The sequence below is a fragment of the Scophthalmus maximus genome, chromosome 21 (genome assembly GCF_022379125.1).
Source record: "Scophthalmus maximus strain ysfricsl-2021 chromosome 21, ASM2237912v1, whole genome shotgun sequence".
Taxonomy (NCBI): Eukaryota; Metazoa; Chordata; class Actinopteri; order Pleuronectiformes; family Scophthalmidae; genus Scophthalmus; species Scophthalmus maximus.
The window spans coordinates 6,189,506-6,212,329 of NC_061535.1; the positions used below are offsets into that span (position 1 = coordinate 6,189,506).

Consider the following 22,824-nt stretch of genomic DNA (forward strand, 5'->3'; position numbering starts at 1 on the left):
GAAGCGCAACAGGCCTGGTCAGCGATTCCCCGCCCACCCTCCTCCTCTGCCACCCCCGACCCAAATCCCTCGCAGGAAATTCAGAAGTGGCCAAACGAACAGGGCACAGGACAGAATGACAGCTGCCATGTCATGCTGTGATGCTGCAGGGGGACTTTTAGACAAGATGACCTGATGTATCTACTGTATATCAGCACTGAACGCTCCTGACAAACCTGAAACCTTTCAATGGGATCCTTAGTTGGGGGCTCCCCCGCTGTTTGGTTTGGGTACTACACATACAGGTTTCTGGAGGTTAGATACATAGAGTACATCTACTGTAAGTGGCATTGTTCATGTTTAAGCACATGCGGATAATCCTCCAACAGATGAGGACATCCTGAGTCAGTGAATGAGCTATAGGCTGTGCACATCACACCACTGTCTTTACATCTTTGAGAAGGATTAACAGGATGGGCTCTCCATCTAACATCTGAATGCCATACTAATACTTCGTAGGGCCACACTACTATTCCTACAACAGTGCGAGATGTTACAAAAAATGAGTATAAAAAATAAGCATGATGACATGCGAGGCAGGTTGGCTCCATGGATTCATGCTGTTGATGCCAAATTTCAAATTCTGCCTCAGCAGAAATCCACATTCATCCGACCGGGCTGTGTCTTCAACTTCAACTGCGAGCCCCACATTAAAGTGTCTGTGCTGAATGCAGGATAGATTGGCAAATGTTAAGTCCCCACCCAAATCATCATACTTTCTTATCGTCACAATAAATGTCTCTATGTTTTATCTGATTTACCGAGACCCAAATGTAATCTGTCCCATTCCTCAAGATATTGGAGCAATACAGTTTAATTAATTTTCTCTCAGTATACTTTGAAATTGTACTCTGATGCAATCAAGGATAAAGTGTGTCCTTCTTAATGAATTCCACTTCTGAAAAGCTGAAAAATATGAATAAATGATCATGTCTTCAAATTAAATGAGCACAGAAGATCTGAGAAATGTTCAAACTAAGAATTAATCAACACAACCATCTGAAGTGTTCCTGACCCGACTGAAGTCACCTCTCCTCCTCCTGCTGTTGCCTGAGTCAACCGAGGAACGCGTGCGAGCTTTTCAGTCTCAACTAGTTGAAGCCAGTTTCAATGTCCCAGATGTCCACATGGCCAGCACCTAGCGGTTTGCACTCGAGGCTAATGTGATAAAGTGCCTCTAAATGAGAATGGCTTGGTGCTGAGGGTAAAGTGCCATAGCCTTGATTTTCTTTTATGGTGTTGGAAGACTTAACATACATGTTTTGGAGTCAGACTGACCTTGACTAATGACCTCTTTTGACAAACGACACATGGTAACTAGAACACAGGCCTTTTGGATACACTGGGCAAAAGTACTGTCAGCAGAGCCAATTTATGGTTCTACTGGCTAAAACAAAGGTGTTCCCACACAAGTAAGTACAAGTAAACCCGTACACCTATTATTTGATATTAAATAGACCGCTTTAATCTATGAGGTAGCCAAACAGTACATACATGACATGCAGCCTCTCCTGTAAGCGTGATGCAGTGAAATTAAATGCTCTCCAAAATCCTTTTGTGTGTATTTAAGAATGAATCTTGATCCAATTTACCCTCTTTGTGGAATTCAAACTCATTCAAGCAGAGATTCCTGCGCAGGGCTGTGCAAAACATTTTTTTATAGCAGAATTACCCTTGTTCCGTTCCTCCAGTCAGTCTAATAGGGCACGGCGGGAGATGAGAGCTCTGCCACATGGAGGGAACTATATGCCAACATGGAGAGTCAAAGAGATAGTGTCTGCTTTAATATGGTGCTCCAGCTTGCTGACATAGACTCGCACCAAATAAGCCAGCACGGGCTGGTTTATTGGGCTAACATAAGCTGACAGAACACCTTGGTGCAGATGCTTGTGTAAAAATGGATTACACGCACTAACACCTGGTGCACAGTGCGTGTGTGTGTGTGTGTGTGCTGAAGGGGAAGACGGCAGGCAGCTCTCGCAGAGATGCTTCTGTTTCATTTGAAAACACCAGCTGAGCCCAAATCCCTCAGAGCAAGGTGCTTATTCACCATGGGATGCTTGAATACTCTAGGGGGAGAATTTTGTACATTTTGAAATGTACAAAATGCCTGAACTAAATCAAGCACTTTATCTAGTTGTGAGCTAAACATTTTCCTTGACACAAATGTTTTAACTGAGCCTCAACACAAGATTTCATTTGGCCAGTTATGCCCCAAATAAAACAAAGATGAGCTGAAAAAGGCATTTTTCGAGATAGTCTATATCTTTATTTATTATGACAACCACACCTACTACCCAGTTCCACTCAATGACTAAAGATTTTTACAATTTGAACAATTTACTCATAAAAAAAAAAAAATCTTTTTTGAAAAACACAAATAAAACTCTTCTGAACTTGATTAAATTAACATATGTGATCATTTATTCTTGGCAAGGTAAATTTCTTTCTTTCTTTCTTTCCTTCCTGGAAACCTGAACATTATCGTTGCAACAAATGACACTTGAGTGTAAGGGGACAGGTGATTAAGGAAAAGGGTGGTGTGTGTTTGTGTGTGTGTGTGCTGCTTGAATGCGTGCGATGCACTGCTGGTAATTTTTTTTAACAATGAAGCACGTTTGCATTAAAATTAGTTAGCATTACTAGGAGAGTAGATCAGAGGAGATTTGGCTCTTTTTGGTTAAATAAAGGTAAGAGCAGGGGGGAAACTGGAGCAAAATTTAAGTAGCAATATTTGCTCCCCTATACTTGTAGGTAGCCATCTTTAGCCGAGACATTAGGGACAGGCATCCAGTAGCTACTAAGGTAATGACAGCCGTGATTACAGATGGGTCATGTTTTGCATCTCTTATAGTGCATCTATCAAATTGAAGATATTGAGTTTCTTCTCTCGCGTGAATACACTAACACACTTTGATTGTAGTCCAATAAAGCATCTCTAAGTCTGAGAGTCATATCTGATGGAGGGTATGAGAGAAAGGGGTCAAATGGAATGTTGGTCAAAGTTGCTAGAATCTCAGCGTTTGGGCAAATAACGAGCTAATGCTGTCGTGTAAGTGTCTAGTTTGACTTCCTCTGGTCTGTGCTGTAAACGTGCACTTTGGCAACAGCATCAGTGATGCACTCGCATCGAACCCATTCTTTGCAACTCAGAAGAGGCTCACTGTGTTTTTGGCTTGTGGTGATGATGAAAAACGTGTTTCTCCACCTCTTGATTTGCTGATTCTGGTTCTTTTGGTCTGTGAAGATCATACTGTAGGTAGAAAGCCGGAGCCTGGGTTCATCACCGCGAGGTGATCGGTTGGTTAGTTGGCCTGATTGACAGAATTTGTGATTGGCTGGTTAATGTGACGCAGTATTGCTCAGCACATGTGGGGAGAGAGCCCTCCCCCTCCCAAGAGACTCAGATCTTAGATCAATTTCTCAGCTATTTAATCCAAGTAAGACAGCCATTTAAGAAGACCCTTCGCCCGTTTATGCCATATTAAGACTGTACAACCTGCAAAGCAATCTCTCTTAAGGAGTGGAACCAAAACTGCAGACCTCACAGTTCAGCACCACTACAGCAAGGGTGTAAACGAGCGGGACTTCAATAGCCATGTAAGCATTAGGTGCCTGTTGCTGACAAATTCCTTGCATGTGTAACGCAACAGGCGGACAAAAAAATTACTCTGATTATTTAAGGGGAGATCGGTGCCAAGTGGGGAAACATCTTCATCATGTGTGTTCCATTGGGAAGGCCTGCTGGTGGAGTTAGCGCAGCCATTGTAGCGTGCCGCCTGGCTCACTTGCGAGGCTGATTGATGTGCTGGTTGAAGTGCTGGGCTTGGGGCAGCTTGGGGACACCAGGCTGGGGCTTCTGGTGGGCCACCTGGGCAGCAGCTGGGGTGAAGTCCTTGTCACCCTGGACAGAAGAATGTCAGTCATCAGGACATTAGAGCACAAGCATGACCTGCATGCAATTATTTGAATGTGGACACAAAAGGCTTAGCAGCTGAAGCTTACAGGCCCCTCGGCCTTAAAATCAGTTTAAGCACAGTGTGTTCTCTAAACTGGACATAATTGCTCCCAAAAGGACTCGCCATTTTTACACTTAAAGGGACAGGAACAATTGTTCAGTTGTGCTGGGCTTTTTTTTTTAAAATTCTTGATGACCAAAATTAAATTAGACCAATTTGGTTTCGGAGCTTATAAGTATTTTCCCATCACAAGAGGCATACAGACAGAACAGCATATGTTCCTGCAGGACTAACTGCACATGAAGCATCTAGCTCCTTGGTAGAAGGGCTTAATATTCTAGAATATATAGATTATTTTATGCTGATGTAACTGATATTTGTCTGCTGTTTGAATCTTAACATTCAGAGAAAAGCCTCCACAAGCTTTGCTGCATCTTATATGCTACAAAACTGCCACTGCATACAGCACAGTAAATATTCATCCAGTTATTGCACAGAAGCATAGCGATGTGGACTTTACCAGTAAGAGGCTCATCATCAAAGATAGACAATGGATTTTTATATTGTTTCTTAGAACGACCCTCATGTTAGCGAAAATGTAAGTGTGACAGTAATATAATGTTGTGTCTGAGCAGGTGTGCAGTATGAGCACTTTATCCCTCATATTTCAATCCTTTTGCCCCTGATAATCATAATAACAATGTGGAAATCCCCAAAGTGTATGAAGAGCACAGTATTGAGCAGCTATATGCCCCCACTCATCTGTTGTGCAACCTCAATCTCTCGTTCCAAGAAAAAATGCCTATAAACAGCATCGCTTCGAAATCGGATGAAAACTAGAATTTGATCGGTCACAAAGGAAAACTGAATTTTTAAAACAGAGACATCCCACAATTCTCAAGACCCAGTTCCTCTTCTTTTGCAGCTATCCTTCCCTCTTTGTGTGGATAAACGAAATTTACAGCTGTAGCATTTCATACTCACATATTGTTCGGTATGCTCTAAATACAACATAGAAGCTGGTGAGGTTGGTTAAATCAAGGAAACCAGCTAAAAGTCAGTATTTATGCAGAGCACACACTAAACACACATTACTTTGCTGCATTCACAATATAGAGGATTATTTTTATTGGTGGTTTAATTCTTTCATTTACGAAACTGGACATTAGCCTTAAGTTAAGTTGGTCTTTTGCTGATTCTTGTTTTATGGGTTAGGGTTAGTCCCTATGTTACTGCTCCAGCATAAATATGAAGACCAAACACGTGTTTCCTTCATATTCTGAATTCTTCAGGAAGTCCACGTGGATAAAGTTGTATCAGCAATTTAAATCAATGCTCTACAAACGCACACTTGTGGAAATAAACGCCGGCTGCGTCTCTAAGCCTTTTCGCTGAACTTCACTCACCCACCCAGCCCATCCTTGCTTGACCCTAATCCTCTCTGCATGTGTGTGTGTGTTGGTCTTGTCCTGTATGTGTGGCCGTGCACTAGTTTTTCCCTGCATGTCTGCACGTGTGTAAGTGAGAATGAAACATATACAGTGTGCATGCGTGTGTGTGTGTGTGTCTCTTCCATTTAAAGCCAATTCCAAGGCTAACTGTGTGGGATGTGGATGGATCTGACCTCCAATTGCCCTTCGTCTCTGTCCCGAAGCTCAGACCCTTTCTTTACCTCAGTCCCACTGATGCCACAAACTGCACTCGCAGTTTTTTTTTATGTGCGGTCCGCAACATTTTTCTGTTTTTTCGATTTACAGAGCGTGGGCTGAACCAGGATTTTTTTTTGCGGTTCACACACGGAACCAAATATTCGCTGATTTTTACAAAACGTGTACTGCTTTACAATCGCTTACTGCCCCTTTAACTTCATTACTGTAGAGCACTGTGAATGGAGTCGTGGTTTCCTACTTCATTTTTACCATTTGCATGCAGGGAAAAACTATCTATCAAAGTATTATGATATTGACAATTTTTTTACAGTCCCTTTTTTCTTGAAATACATTAAAATGTAAAAAAAAAAATAATTAAAGAATGAAAATACTCTTTTTAGCTCTAGGTGGCTCAAATGTATTCTGAAGTGGAAATGTTTCACTCAATATATACATTTTCTCTCTTATTTGAGAAAAAACCAGTAGGCTGACCTTTTCATCAATGCATTACTTTTTGGATTTTACAAGATTATCTTCCTTTGACGTCAAGGATTTTTGTTGTTGTTGTTGAAAGATGATGGATTGCTATGACATGAGGATAATTGTGTGTATTTTTTGGGAGCACAACGCACTGTCTGATCCTGGCTATTGGAAAAAAGGAATGAGGCTTCAGGTCTAGTTGTACATCTAGTCTTAGATGGCCACCTTTGCTACTTAGGATCAAGTTCAATTTATTAGACGAAAGCGTTTTAGAGTCCCACCCATAGAAAAAAATGAAAATATATTGCCAGGAAATGTTTTTTTCTTTCTTTCCGTTTCAAAAAAATATCCCTCCAGACCACAAACCACACACACACACACACACACACACACACACACACACACACACACACACACACACACACACACACACACACACACACACACACACACACACACACACACACACACACACACACACACACACACACACACACACACACACACACACACACACACACGTGTTTCACTTAGCTCCTATGAGGCTTTTCTGAGGCTTTGTGTGGTGCTTGCCTGTGGGTTTGATGGCAGTGATAGGGGGCAAATGGGAAAGCTAGAGGAGGATCGGGGGATAAATGGGACGCCTGCCACCTTGCTGATATCGCCGCAATCTTCCGCAAACAATCTCCCTGGTCTGACACACACACAGAGAGACACACACACTCACACAAGGCAGCGAGTGGACCCATCCAGCAAGTCAAGGACACTTTTTAGACCGCACACACACGTCTCCATGACGTACCGATTACTACTTGCCAAACCCTAAGCTTTACCCTAACCTTAAAACATGTCTTCCCCTGAACATATATTGATTTACATTATGGGGACTTGATTTTGTCTCCATAATGTGACTGTGTAAAACAGATTTTTGCTTGGACCCACTTGTCAAAGTGGCCGGTCAAGGCTCTTAACACACAAACATCCCACACAGTCAGAGCTTTACCCTTACCACTGTTCCGTTTTTTGTTGAGGCTGAGTTAGAACGGTGTCAATCTGAGTAACTGTGGTCATTTTTTATGTTGCAATATGTGGGGGTGGTTTATCAAACTGTTAGGCGCTGAGAGATTAAACATAATATGTAGCACTATTTCTTTCTGCTAATAATAATATGCAATATTATCGAGAGAAACAAAACAGTTCCCAGAGTGAGCAAGCATTTGGCGACAGGGGAGAGAATAAAAGCCTCTTCTCACTGTTCTCTCTTGTTTTATCTCAGCACTGAGCCCCTACGTCTCCCTGTAGAGCTCATGTCCCAGATATAAACCATCTCACAATGCTAATTTCAACATTATTGGGGTGTGTGCATATGTATGTGTGAGAGTGTACCTTACCTTTGTAACCACTCCAGACACAATCACAGGAGCCTTTGGTGGACTAAAGAAGAAAGAGGGACAAAAAAGAGAGAGAGTTAGAGAATTAAGAGAATTAAGAATACAAATGATGTGTTAGGGTTAGTAGACAATAAGCAGAGAGGGCGCCTTGGGCTTTACTCTGGTGATTGTGCATGTAATTTAATCACATAATGTGCAGGTCAAGGGGACAGCTTACAGTACGGCAACATTTACAAGTTTAGCCATCTGGCTAAGTCCAAACCCCAAAAAGTCACACGACACCAAAACACGAACATTGTCACAACTCATAACACCCAGTGTGACCCACACACTCACACTCACACACACACACACACACACAGTCAGTCAGTCACACACACACACACACACACACACACACACACACACTCACTCACACTGATGGACCTGCCAGTAGCTTAACTAGCTCCAATTTATCCTGGCCAAACACTGGGGCTCACAGCCTCTGGATGGAAAAGCATGAGAGCAGGGGAGAGAGGGGAGGATGTGAGAGAAAGCTGAAAAGGAGAGTAACAGAGGAAGATGGTGACAAAGAAAGAATTTGGGAAGGGAGAGAAAAGGAGAGGAAAAAGAGACAGAGGGAGGGAGATTCGGGGTAAAGGTGGGTCAGGGCAGCAGGAGGTGAGAGGGCAGTGGGGCAAAAAAAAAAGACTTGTATACGTCTACAATACTTCTTATTCTTTAGAGAATAAGAGAAAACGATGGGGGAGAGAGGGAGGCGAGTGTTCACTCAGACGTCCGGGAGGGGATGGAGGCAGAGAAAAGATGAGGAGGGGGAAATGTGGAACCTGAGGTAAGTATCGACCTTGACATGACAAACGAGCGGCGCCTATTCTATGGCGTCGTCCCCCCCCCCCCGGCAAAAGAGTTTAGCTGTGGTAGCCACCTTCAAAACTCCAGTCAAAGACATTAGTTATTACAACGAGCTGAGCTCATTAACAACCTAAATATGTGGGAAAAATTAAAAGTTTCTGACACAGTCGACGAACTGCAACCTGTAACATCTGCTACTTACTTTGAAATATTTTAGGATCCATGCATTTTTTAAATTTTAATCATAGTCAATTTACAGTTATGTATTCTATCAAAACATCTGTCCAACCATCACAGCAATCAACATCTCGGCACTCAGTAACCTTCTGCTACTTCTCTCAAAGAGAATATTTACCTTGCTATTAGATTAACGCCTGGATATGTTGAATGCCACTGATTATTCCACACTGACAACAAATTGTGGAGTTGAGAAGTGATAGAGAGATATACACACTGGTGTGATATCAATTTTGACTGGTCCAATTTCCGCGCACGCGCGCATATTCACATGCATTAGAACCCGACCAATATGGATATTTGGGGGCAGATGCCGATACCGATATGAAGGAGTAAAACATTTCTGATCAGCCGATGTATATATAATGGCAATTAATCCTAAGAAGTCGTTATCAAACTCTTGCGACCAATAAATGCAATTGAAGATTGACATTTTACGGTTTGACTATTTGTAGATACAGATTACTATGAATGAAATGAAAACTCTAATACAGCCAATTATATACAGTTGGAATTAAGTTAATACATTTGCAACATACATTTAAACATAAATGCACATCTTTCCTGCATTGATTATTCGGTAAAATAACACATACACACGATTGTTTATCACACGGCCTACATTGGAGGCTTGAGAGAGAATGAATGGGCTGGTTCTCTCCAAACCTTTTCGTCCCAATCTCCTTCTTTAGTGAGGCGATCCCTCTCACACAGATACATTAACATGCAAAACATCGCTGTTGGTATCTACACGCCAGACGATCTAATTATTATCAAACTGAGGGGGCGTGAAATCAATTTTGATCAGAATGCACCGCGTCATCAGCCTCCCCTCTTGTCCAATCATTTGAGCTCCCTTCGACCCAAGGTCCGGGTTCCGTGAGATCCAATGAGAGCATGCCAAGTCATAGATGGGAGGGGAATGATTCAATTTGATTCAAGAACTGCTGTGTATATCTCTAAGCTTTTCTATTAGCGATTTGATTAGCTGCTATTAACACTGCAAGTGTTCCTCATTCAAATCAATGCTCAGCTAGCTGTGAAGTGGCCTCGCTAGCGTTCAGCTAACAGCTGGCTCAAAAGTGTAATTTTAAATAATTCAACAATATATGAATAGATGGGGAATAAATCTGCATATGGCCAAGAGCCAGCTGAAGAAAAGTCGTAAGGGGAGATACATTGGGAATTTTTATGTGCAAAAAAAAACCTGTCGGATAAACTTTCATCTTAAACACATCTGGTGCAGAGCCCTGCTCCTGCTTTCATTACAGGCAGTTAACTGAGAAATGGCGTGCTGGAGTCACAGGATCCCACATTTCCTCATTTACTCTAACGGGCTCTTCAAGCTGTAATCTCGCTTGTAAACGCTCAGGTGCTACGACTCCACGCTTGCATGGAAAATGGCCCAGTCAGCTACAAATTATGAAAAGTTTGTTTTCCCCACGATTCTCTTTTAATAACATATTCTACATATTTATTTATTCACACTTGTCTTCTACACCATGCTACACATGTCTATCTCCATGATAAAGTCGGAAGATGGAGCCTGATTTACTGACTTGCAACGCAAGGGCAGGTTTAAAACTACTGCATCTGAAGCATGTTAGTATCAAATTCTGCCTTTTTTGTTTTCTAGGATTTGGATTTAAGGCCGGAGAGACAGCGCAGAATGATAAAACATGTCTGGACAAACACGAGTGAGGGATGTAAGCCTGTCAGATAGACTCCTTCAAAAGTATAAAACACCTCATTAAGACGAATCCCCTCCCTCATCTCAACATTGAAGTCTCAGACTGTAATATCTTAATCTAGACACAACACAGAAGCCATTTCCCATATGATTATGATACCGACACCTTTTACCTCCGTTGCGAAACGGAAAGCAACACTTTGTGAAAAGGGCGCGCGAGGCAAAGCGAAAGTGACAGATCCCCTGCTGTGGTTTTTGTGCGCTGGGGAAAAGAGGGCGGCTGTGTCAGAAGACAGAGGGAGCCTGCAGGGGGCAGTAGAGAGCCGCAGGGGAATCCTGGGGAAGAGGTCGCTTTGTGCCAGCGGAGGAGAGGAGCTTAAAAAATGGAGAGCGAGGGAGGAAAAAAAGAGGGAGCGGGATACAGAATGTGAATCTGAACTAATAACTCAAGGAGCACATTTACTGTACATTAATACTTGTGCCTAGTTTCTCCTTCTCTGTACTAAGCTACAACCACCTCCACCTCACCAATCTCTCTCTCTCTCACTCTGCTTCTGCAGAGGAGGAATCGGGCTGCCGTGGGCGAGATGCTGGTTTCCATAGAAACTTATGCCTGTTGTCTATCTCCTCCCAACTTTTTTTTTGTTTTTACCACGAGCCGTCAGCTTACTGCACATCTAACTACAGTTGCTACGTACAGTGTTCATGTGCAGTGATTTAGTCAAGTGTACACACGGGAACCACCAACAGTTCTTTTTCGAAGACTCTGTAACGTATCCTCCTCGAAGCAAAATATGTTTGAGAGATGAAGGCACAAACGACATGTGGCCGATATTATTATCTTGCATATATCTTTTCATATTTGGCAGTAAGCTCCTTTGTCATCTCTTCCTTCTTCCTGCTCCTGCTGAATCTTTAACTCTCACCGAGACATCACATCTCTACACCTAAATGCTTCACCTAAATGATCGGTAGATTTGTTCCTGATGCTTGTGAGCAACACGGTAACATCCAAGTCCGTGGGCAGGAGCTTCTGAACGGTCGTCACTTTGCTATGGTTTATGCTTTCTGCCCGTATCTCACTCCTTACCACCCTTCTCCTTCTTCCATTACTCCCTCACCGAATAAGGCCTCTTTGCATCTTCACATCGCCATGGCATCCCTCGCTCGCCATACCGTAATAATCCTTCCCTCTCCTCCTCGCCATATCCAGCCATCTATCTCTCCTTCTTTCCCCCCATCTGTCCATCTCAGCTAGATTGGGTACGGCAGGTTTTCGCCTGACTACAACGCTTCACTGGCTGCTACTAATGTTAAATTTACCCAGTAGCCACCTGCTAGACGTCCATCAGCGTGACACAGAGTGGGACAGGGAGTGTGCGCGAGTGAGAGAGCTTCGTTGACTGCGTTTAACCACAGAGTGCAGGTACTCTGCATATTTTATTTTTAGATTAGCCGACGCATCATTTTTAGTTACAGATAAACATTTCACAGGAAAAAAGGGTACACTAGCTAGGCCAGAGAGAGCTTATCAAGAGACACATTTCAATTTTTACGAATCACAAAAACGGTAGGAAGACATTTCTTTGGGATCTGAATGCAGATTCCTGAAGTTCCTGCCCTTATCACAAATAATGAGGTATTTTTATTTTCATTGTATTTGACCTGTAAGAATCAACTAACTTGTCCTTAAGTTGATTGATGGAGTAATTAATCGGCAACAACTATCATTATGAATTGAGTAATTTTTCAGGTAAGAATACCACAAGTTCCCTGGTTCCAGCTTCTTCAATGTGAATGAATATATTTGGGTTTAGATTGTTCAAAACTGTTTTTATTTACTACAGTTCATGTCCAGTGCGTAACCTTGAGTGACACAAATGAAGTGGTAAACTACCAGAGGTTTAAAAAAAAAAGTTGGGATTAACAAAAGCTGAAAAATCAGGTCAATTCAATAGAAAACAGACCTTTTCTAAAGTTAATAAATGCTCGACTCGGCAGAGGACGAAGGAGAACACAACGTGCAGTTAACTAATGTGTATGTGAGGTTGCATGCACGAAGTACATGCACAGAACATTTCTTGACAATTGGCAATGTTCTTGAACTGCACTCACGGCGATGCACTGCCCGTCAGTTCTCATTTATCACCTCCCATTAATACACACACCAACTGATATGTGGTGTGAACATGCCACCTGCACCCGTACGCACACAGCCAATGGGCCTTCATGTATACTGAGTAGACATGTGGGGGCGTAGCAGGTATCTTTTGGTCATATGGGTTTTCTTGTCGAAATCAGTATATTTGATTTTCAATTTTCAGATTCAAAAATTTAAAAGAAACCTTAAATGCCCTGTGTGCTTAGCTTCGGATTAAAAATGCAAAATCACTACAATGTGCGGTTATTTCCACTCAACATCTGTCTGAATTTTTTTTTTAAAAAAGCATAACTAAAATAGAGCTTTTTTTCTAGTGATATTAGTTGTAACAGGAAATAGGAAATGTTTGAATTTTATAATCAAACTCTTTTATACCCATAACAGCAGGCAGACACACATGCACAGAAATTTACACCAAAAAATTAGAAACTTGCAGCACCTCCGACACAGAACGGAGTGACCTCGGTACAAACAAAACAATGCATTCATGCAGGAAAAGCTGAAACGGAAACAAAACGTACAAACCGAGGCTGCGCGTAGCAAACAACTGCGACTGCTGGATGGGAGCGGTTGAAGTTAATGCTATAAATATGCACTAATTATGTTGCTGTCTGAGTTGGAAACAGCGCACAACAAGTCTGCTGCAAAATTCCATACAGACGTGGCCGTCGTTCGTAGCGGTTTTGTGTCTGTGGTTGTTTTGCGTCTCTTTAGAGTCGATATCGGGTCATGTTTTCCTACATTTTGCAATAATCTTGCATATATTTGAACTGAATTTGTTTCTCCTTGCAATCGTTTCGAGTCTTTGTGGTAAGTTTGAGTCTATGTGTGATCATTTTTACATCTCTTTTTGTACCTTTGCATCTCCCCCATGCTCCTTTTGCACGACTGTGTGGGTGTGTTACCTGCTGCTGACGTACTCCTCGTCGTCCTCGTCTTTCTGCACGGGCTCTGGCGCGGCGGCGGCAGCAGCAGCTGGCTGATACTTCTGCACTATCCTCATACCTCCTGCCTTCACTGCAGCACATACACACACAAGGGGGGGGGGGGGGGGGGGGGGGGGTACAAATACACACGCCGATTACAACTACAACGATTACCCCAAGAGCTCACAGATGTTCAGTGTTAAAGGAAAAGAATAGTTAGAGAAATGGACATAGAAGACAAACTTGAGCCATGTTGTGTTTGGGGAGTTAAATGGAAAATAATATGTTGTACTTTCCTGTCAATGGAACATTAAAGGGCTGTGACCTCGTGATTCTCAAAGGGGCCACTTAGAACTGCTCCATTATCCTAACATTTCTATAAAAAAAAGCAAATGTTTGCATGAGTCATGCAGCAGGGTCACTCAGTCGAAGGGCCGATGTGTGGCTTTAACATGTCGGCGTTTTAGGCGAGCAGCCGTCCTTCCGAACGTGCCCACTGAGCAAGGCCCTGAGTTCTGCAGTTCTGCTGCTGACCTTGACCTCTGACCTGTCTGTTTGCAGAGGGGATCGTGTCAGGGGCCACAGCAACACACTGACTGGGCCTCCCACTGATCACAGGCTGGGTGCCAGGGGGCATTTGTTATCTCAGTGTGCTATCAGTCCTGCAGTCCTGCCAACACTGCTCATGTCCACGTACACCTTATCCTTTTTTTCCTTTTTTTTTTTTCTTTTCTTTCCCTCCAGCCTACATCCACAATGCCTGCGACCTCCACGTCAGCAACACTCAGCAACCCCTCACCCGCAACACTGTGCCTATAAACCCTCAGTAGAAGACGTGGACATCACCGCGTTCACTCGTGCTGCGAGATCTCACTCGGAATCAGGAAGTAGGGAAATGGACGAAATAGAGAAATTCTGCGGATCTGCGATCTTTGAACGCGTCGTCAGCTGCTGCGTCGACGCGTGACTGCACCAAGTATCAATCATCACCACGTGACTTCTCTTTTATTTCCCCCCTTTTTGCTTCGAGACACTGCAGAAACAAAGGCCTGCGAGTTCGTGGGGAAGGTAGCACAAAACAACAACACGGCAGCCTCACCTGCAGGGGCATGTCCTCCTTTGGTTTCCACTTTGTCCTTCGGCGGCGACGACATGTCGGCGGCGGTGCTCGGTCCGACGCGAGGGGCCCACAGAGAAACAGCGCGCACAAGAACAAACCGAATCGCGCTTTAGTTTGCCCGCAAAACGTGGGACTACACTCGGGTCTGGATCGTCAACGTGGCTTTTTCCTGCAGCATTGTTTGGAAACGAAGCGTGGTGACGTCACGTGCCGTAGCGCTCGGGAGGGGCTTCGGGACGTAAAGGGGGCGCGATGACGTCAGGGCGCAGCCTGGGACCAGGATGTTGTAATGTCGGATTAATAATAATAATAATAATAAATGTCAGTTATAGATTAAGCAGTTCCTATGATTGAAGTATTTCCATGTACAGGTTATATTTTTTTTTTAAATTAAGATAAGATAAGATATACATTTATTCGTCCAACAAAAAGAAATTTTCAAAGAAAGAAATTTTAAAAAGTAATAGGTATGTACAAAATATAACAGAAAATACAAAAAAGATATATACATACTATATACAGAGCTGTAGTAATAGTTACACATGGAGAATAAATATAAATATTGCACATTGTTTGTTATTGCACCTTAAGTGTACCAGTGAATTCTTTTTGAATATGTTTGTTAAAAAAAAGTGAGTAGGTTTATGTCATAAATAGGCCTACTGCTGTATACACATTATCATAATGAATTTAATTTGAAATTCAATTATTAATGAGTCTGGCATCATTTTTTGTGAACTTATTATCTGTAATTAATTTGTTAAATTGCTTATTTATTAATGTATCTCGTGTCTGGTGTTTTGTCCATCTTAATGGAAAAAAATTATTCGATTTTTTATGTTTTTTTGCATACCGAGAATAAAGTAGAAATGTTGAGGAAAAAACTAAATTACCACATTAAAGTCAAAGACTTTATCAAACTACTACTGCCTCGTTTGGATGAATTGGTGAAATTGTTCTCCAGAATCAATCAATTTTAGTGTGAAGGAAATTCTTATACTAGTTTTCTGCACATAAACACAGTGCAGTGATCTGGGTTGAGTATTTGAGGAGATTGTGCTGTCTGTCTGTTCAGAAGGAGAAACACACACACACACGCTTGGAAAGATGGCAGCGCGCATAGCTGTCTGTCGCTCCTCTAACTGGATTTGATGGACCAGAGGAGATGACTTTACTCTCGACAGTTCAACTTTGTTCTCAAAAGGCAGAGAAGAGGAAAAAAAATCTTCCTTCTCTCGTTTTCTTTTCTCCTTCTCGTTTTCTCTTCCTTCGGAACACTGATCCAATACCACTTGAAATTACTTTACAATACATCAAGAATGCAAGTAAATAAATAAATAGCTTCCTGAAACAAGAAGCTGCAGTGTCAGCAATGTATCACGTTAAGTGCTTTGCGACAGAAAATGAAAAAAATGAAAGATCTAATTAAGCTCATGCCAAAATGTCTCACTAAAATATTATCTAGCTATAGCTGTTAATTATTATGTGAATAAAAACTGTTGTCATCCATTTCATAAACTGTTCAAATATTACTTAGATCACACACTACAAACGTCAAACGACACAAACTTAAGTGGCTGTCCAACTCACGCAGCCTCTGTACCTGAAGAATTTATCAAGTGGAGACCTCCCTCTAATGAAGGAGCCTGTTTCCATCTCTCCGCTAAGAGCGACGACGACAGCAGCAGCAGGATGAACAGGGAAAAAGCAAGGCAGACATTCCAACAGGCAGAAAAAGAGAAACCTGCACTGTGTGACAGTGGTGACCTTAGTGGCCACCTACTTTCCACAGTGGCTCACTAATTGGCTGACATGACAGTGTCCTTGGGCAAACCTGAAAGATGCAGTGAAAGCCTAGAGGTGTTGTGAGAAACGGAGAGGACAGGGGAGAACCTGCAACTATGGATAATATCTAATTTCTAGTAAAGTGTATACCTCTCTGAAAAGTGTATACCTCTCTTCATTCAACACAAGACTTATGTAGCATATAGCAGAGTATTGCAAAGATACAGCCATCTACTGTATGTCTATAGGGTGTTATTGTGTGTTTGTGGCGGTGGAACAGCTGATAATTTATAGATGCACATTTTAAGGAAAGCATGCAGCCAAAATTTAAGAACCGCAGTGCATCATGTGATATATCTAGGGACTGGTGAATCCTGTGAGAGTACATATTTACTTGTTTACGTGTGTGTGTTGCTGCATGTAAGTGTATAATGTGTATGTATGTGTGTGTGTTTCTGGACTGTGAGAGCAGTGAACATCACTTCTGATTGTCTAAATGAAGAACACAGCTGCCACTTCACACTGCAGTTTACACCACCACAGGGTTGACTGTTGGCCTGGACACACTGCTGCTACCACGTGTGTGTGTGTGTGTGTGTGTGTGTGTGTGTGTGTGTGTGTGTGTGTGTGTGTGTGTGTGTGTGTGTGTGTGTGTGTGTGTGTGTGTGTGTGATGAGTTGATGGTGCAAGAATCTGATGCCTGGGCATTAGTGTCCCTGAGGAGGGCGTTGACAACCGATCACAAAGCCAGGAGTTCACTTGCAGGTCAAGATCCAGTCTGCTGAATATGATGAATCAAGATGTCTAATTAAAATGTTTGTCGTTCCCTCAAGCTCAGAGGACAAGATTTAAAAATGAAAGATGGTGTTTCGAAGTATTTTTGATTTAGTTGTTAGAAAATATTTGAATGAGGAAATCTTTGAAATGCGTCAACTCAAGTGATGAAATCCACAATCAAGTGTCTACTCCAACGATTTGCCTGGTAAACATCTACACATTTCAACTTCAACACCTTCAGTTTATAACTCTAGATTTCTGTTGTAGATATGTATTTTTTCCCAATCCCAAGCTGATGTCATTCTGATTACATCATTATGACATCATCAGTGTTATCTTTTCAGAATAACCCTCAGAAAATAAATAAATAGTTTTATCTTTTAACAACATTATTTTGACCAAATGTTTGTTTTTTTAACTATATTATTGAAGAAGAAAAAAATATTCACTCTTGCATCATTATATTGATTTCAGCTCTACCAACTAGCCCAACCGGGTTCTATCTACCATGCGTACGTGCAAGTGTGTGCACATACGTCCATGGCCACTAGATGGAAGAATGCAGCTTTCCTACATCGGAGAAGTGTCTCCAGTCCAGTGTGTGGGGAAAGTGTGTCCTGCACGACTCATCATCGCTGTCACTCCAACAAAACTCTGATGTCCCAGATAAACTGAGGGATGAAGCGACACCGAGAGGAAAACTTCACAACTCTGAAGCAAAAGACTAATACAGAGCTCCACTTCCAGCTCTTGTCTTCTATTTCAGTCACTTTCCCCTCCACCCATCCTTCTGTACTTCGCCCTTTTCTCTCTCTTCGACATACACACAGATGTAGTGTGAGAGCATTCATTAGCTGGCGTGAAAATATATGGCACACATTCAAACTGCCATAGGTGACATCCTCCTCAGAAGTCAGTGATCTCAGCACCTGCCCATGGCTGATATGACTCTGTGCATGTGTGTGTGTTGCCTGGGAATTTGAGAGGAGCAGTCTCCTTGATGGCTTACAGAGAGACAGAATGAGGACGTCACAGGTGAGTGAATTTGCTCCGACTGACAGGTGAACACGCACGCACGCACGCACACACACACACACACACACACACACACACACACACACACACACACACACACACACACACACACACACACACACACACACACACACACACACACACACACACACACACACACACACACACACACACACACACACACACACACACACACACACACACACAGAGTTAGCTCTGTGGGAGACACTGCAGCAGTACTATCACACATGAGTAACAAAGGTTCCTACTCTGCTCTGCAGCATTGATTATTCAATCCATCCATATGCAGCTTGGTTGCATGCGTTCATGTCAACCATTGTCAAACTGAAACAGGGTGGAAAGAGAGAAGGAGCAGTGCAATAAGAAGATTGATTAGCGATAATGCAATGCTGATTACCACTGGTTTACTCCCTTTGCTCTTGGTCTCCTCCGCCAGAATGTTGAGGTTGAAGTTCAGTTAGGAAACAGTGAGCCTGAAGTACTTAGAAAAGTCCAATACTTACTGCCAGCGGGCAGTTTTCTCTCAAAACTGGCTGCACCCTACTTAACCTTTATTTTAATGGCTCCACGGACACATTCAAGTGCAAATATACTCACTCATCAACCCACTGCCAAATGAGGGTATGTGGGTGTGTAGCCACATACTGTCGAAAATCAAAATTACAACAGTGTCAACCTTCCATGAATTAGTCAATAAAACAAGCTTCTAATGTAAATAATGAAGAGCAACAACAAATATATTGTATTAACGCCATTTCATAAAGACAACCCCCCAGGTCCCTTTTGCCTGGGGCCCTAAAGGTCAGTCTGATCAATATACGAGTGTCTCTCTAGCTCTATTACTTGTGGAGATCTCTTAGGAAATTTGTTTTTTTGGACCACATTTTGTTGACCTCAATCTTGACCTTTGATCGGTCAGCACCAAAATTGAATCATATGGATAAATCCTCCCAGGTAATTGACTTGCCAAGTTTGGTGAACATCTGTCCACGTGTTGTTGAGTTATTATGTGCGCACACATTAATAAAACAGAAAGACAGTGACACATCATTAAACTGTGAAGTGCAGTTTTTTTTCATACTGTTCATTCACAATTCCCACGGCAAGCGCTTCAAAGTCCGGATTTTCTGTGACTTTCCTCAGATGTATTAGTCTTGGTGCCCCGTGAAAGAATCCTCCGTAAGGATCATATTGAAACAACCTGTCACTTCTAGAGGGTGTAAATGACCCATGATAACAGCCATGTCAACCAATAGTGAACGTCTCGCTGTGGGGAGACTTCCAGCTGTGTTTCCCTCCCTCTTGGCTGAGCCATAAGATGCAGCAGAATTCATGGCGGCAGGGGAAATGAGAAATGAGAGGTACGTGTAATTGATTCAGATATGTAGGGATTTGGGTTGACTGCTCTAGAGACGAGTTTGTCTGCATAAGAATGTTTTTCCTGCCTCCTCCTCCTCTACTGTACTTTACCTCTTCAATCATTGTGTAATCTTCACCATACTTCTTGGTGCAGCTTCTCGGTTATGGTCAGCTATAAAAAAAAAGAAAAAAAAGAAGCTCATTACACACTGCTTGCCAGTAAATCACACGGCCAACATGTCAATTTTTAATGCAGTTAGCCATTATTTTTTAACATACACAAAATAGATTGTAAAAATACGGTATATGGGTTGTGTGCTAAAGTTGGGCTGTTATCCACAACGCTGCAAGGTCATACAGCTCGTGATTTTAGCTCTTTAATTTAATGGCAGGTGGAAATGGTTGTAAGTTATGCTGACAGGAGGTGACCAAGTGCAGTGTCAAAGATGAAAGGATTCACACACCGGAGGAACAAATTCAAGTTCTTGCCAGATGCACCAGTCCCAGACGAAACTTTTCCCTCGAGCAAACAGCACCACTGTAAATGCAGCTATAATCGATACGTCTGTAACAATGGATGAATTGATTGCGTATCATGAAAGTAGTAGCAGTTAGAAACCAATGAACACACAGGTGGAAACAGAGGCACGCTGTTCGAAGTGACACATGGTGTTTGCAAAATGCTCAAACACTCATGAAACATTTAACACATGCAACAAAAGCAAATATTTCCCTCGCAAACCACATATTATGGGTCGAATTGATATATTCTTTCGATCAATCATTACACAGTGAACAACTTAACACAAAATGCAGCTGGCGATATGAACCAGTTCAGCCTGACTGGCGCTTGTGCGAAATACCTGTGCCACACTTTTTCAGATGTCCAGGGACATTGTCTTACAAAGTTTCATTCGTTTTAATCTTGTGTGCAGGTCTTAATATGCCCATGAACCGTCTGTGACATGTCAGACCAACAGAACAATTATCATGTCAAGTCAAATTTGGACATTTAGTGTGGAAGAGCTTTTGTACTATAGTATTGCCGTTTGTACTTCTTGTACTCTTGGCCTCTTTGACCCACATTTCCAAAGAGACAGACAAAGTTGGCACCTTTCATAGTTTGATAAAGACTGTTTGCTGATTGAAGATTTGTGCAAAGGAGCTTCACACAGTTGCATTATAGATTCATACTTATGAAAGTCATTTCTACTGGCTGTGAATAGATGATTTCTTTTGTTCATCACAGTTACACCAGTAGAGTTTAAAGTCTCTGTATGAGATCCGTGTTAACTGTCTTGAAAGACGGTGCAAAGGATGTGTGAACCCAATTTAAATATGTTAACAAGGTGTTTGAAAGAGAAGAATTTCTGCAGATCAAGTGGATCCCAGTTTCATTTAGAAAAATCGTGAAAAAACGTAATGTTGCACAATTTTTGCTTGATGTGCCCATATTGCGACTGTGTGCAAACAAATTGACCATATTAGCCTTATAGGTTTGAGTATGTCTGTGTTGCAGCCACAGTTCTTTTTTTCCCCAATGATGTCTGCTTTTTTTTCTGATTTTTAAAATTTGCACATATGTATTCACCAGCTTTAATAATGGGGCGTCTCAGGGTAAAGGATACGTGCAAATTACAGAAACCTTAATAGTTTTGAGGTGTTGAAAACATGAACATAAAAATGGCCTTATAGTTTCAGCAGCCAACTGTTGCAGCCAAACAGCTCTTAGCAAATAGAAGATAGATTTTCCAATTTTTCATTATTTGTTCATAATCAAAAAATTAATCCAAATTTTTCTAGTTTTCACAAGAAATTTGTTTCACAGACCTTGCTCTTGGACTGCTGCTGCTACAGGCGACAGGCAGAGAGAGAAGCATGGCTTGACGCAAAACTCTTTTTATTGAATCAGACTAACGTTGCCTATGTTGGGAAATAAAAAGTTATCCTTCTAAAAAATATAGCTTGTTATCTAGTTTGTTTTGATAAGTGACTAAATCAATTGAAAAGTTGAGCAGATTTATTTTTTATTCACCAACAAATTTGTATTTACCCGTTTTACAGTGAAACACATTACTTCTTGGATCAATATTTTTCTAATGCAGGGCGGCTGCCTCAATCATTATTTCATATTTCATTCAATTGTTCATTTTCTAGTGTTTTCCTGAATCCACCTTAGTTGTTTACTTAAAATGTTCAAAATTGTTTATTATTCATTTGAATTTTTTATCATGTTTGTAATAGTAAAATAGTGTTTTACAACTTACTGAATGTGGGTTCTGTTTTAACAGGCTTTGTGGTGGCTTCACCCTTCTTTGTGTTTGGGGAAGAGGGGATCTTCATGCCCATGGATGTTTTGAATGTTGTTGGCCACCTTCTCAGGCCCTGAGGTTGAATAGGTTGCACTCCAATATACATGGTTCTTTAACCCGTGGAACATGGGTGTTGCCGATTGGTGTGATGTACTCTGAAATACAAGGGGAAATAAAACAATAAAAAAATTGCATCTAATGACAACAATCACTCTATATTCTAAGCTGCATCTCCCCCATCATAGGCTTTATTGTGATTGTACAACAACATTTTGTTGGTAACTCTTGCAGCTCCAGCAATATAAAAAACAAGATAAAGATAAGGATTTTTTTTATTAAAAATAAAAAAATAATCCATATAATATATAATATATACAACAACATGTGCTGTGTAAACTACATAACACACATGCATTTAACCAGACAAAGAGAACACAGGGAACAAAAAAACCCAGTATATTATTTTTACTTGAAGCATGAGCCCTGGTTGTCTAGCTCAGGACCAAATATACTGAGGGATAAGAGTAAATTAATTCATATAATAATGCACTCACACAGCCATGCTAGCGATAGCACTGTTTATAAAAAAAGACCCGGCGGAACCGGTGTCTCTCGCTCAACTCATTCTAATTCTACAACAGGTCAAAGTGTATCCGAGGCCGTTCATCCAAAATCGGATGTTTGGAAGCAACGTTACCGTGGCTGCTCCGGTGTTTACATCGGAGGACGGGGCTAGCTTAGGCTAACGCGGCTAAACCAACAATGCAGACACAGGAGACACACACGGTCTTAAATCTTACACGTCAAACACATCGCATTAAAGGACGTGGAGCACATTCCCGGTGGCCTGAGCCAGAGTCGCCCCCCCTAAAGCCCACTAATGCCGGTAGTATTAACGACACGTATAGTTTACCTGAGCGTTAGCTTGTGCTACCGCGGCTAAACAAACAAGGCAGAACACGACGGGGACAAACACTAAGGGCGAAGTCTTAAAAAACGTACATGTCTCTCCTCTGTAGCGTCGCCACGGA

At 41.9% G+C, this 22,824-nt stretch overlaps 1 protein-coding gene and 1 long non-coding RNA gene across 2 annotated transcripts; both read right to left on the bottom strand.

Annotated features, from left to right (window-relative positions):
• Nucleotides 1-2,285: 2,285 nt before the first annotated feature.
• LOC118291228 (death-associated protein) lies at nt 2,286-14,714 on the bottom strand. Its single transcript, XM_035619291.2, has 4 exons — nt 14,484-14,714; nt 13,364-13,475; nt 7,519-7,561; nt 2,286-3,943 (listed from the first exon to the last, which is right to left on the bottom strand). The coding sequence occupies exons 1-4, from the start codon at nt 14,536-14,538 to the stop codon at nt 3,824-3,826; spliced, it is 330 nt and encodes a 109-aa protein (XP_035475184.1). The 5' UTR covers nt 14,539-14,714; the 3' UTR covers nt 2,286-3,823.
• A 4,891-nt stretch (nt 14,715-19,605) lies between these two features.
• LOC118291381 lies at nt 19,606-22,824 on the bottom strand. Its single transcript, XR_004786649.2, has 4 exons — nt 22,796-22,824; nt 21,749-21,948; nt 19,946-20,046; nt 19,606-19,653 (listed from the first exon to the last, which is right to left on the bottom strand). It is a non-coding gene; the product is annotated as an uncharacterized LOC118291381 (long non-coding RNA).

Coding starts and splice junctions, on each gene's coding strand:
- LOC118291228 (XM_035619291.2), bottom strand. CDS start 14,538: ATGTCGTCGCCGCCGAAGGACAAAGTGGAAACCAAAGGAGGACATGCC. Junction 13,476..14,483: donor AGGAGGACATGCCCCTGCAG/GTGAGGCTGCCG, acceptor TATGTGCTGCAG/TGAAGGCAGGAGGTATGAGG. Junction 7,562..13,363: donor GAGGAGTACGTCAGCAGCAG/GTAACACACCCA, acceptor TTTCTTCTTTAG/TCCACCAAAGGCTCCTGTGA.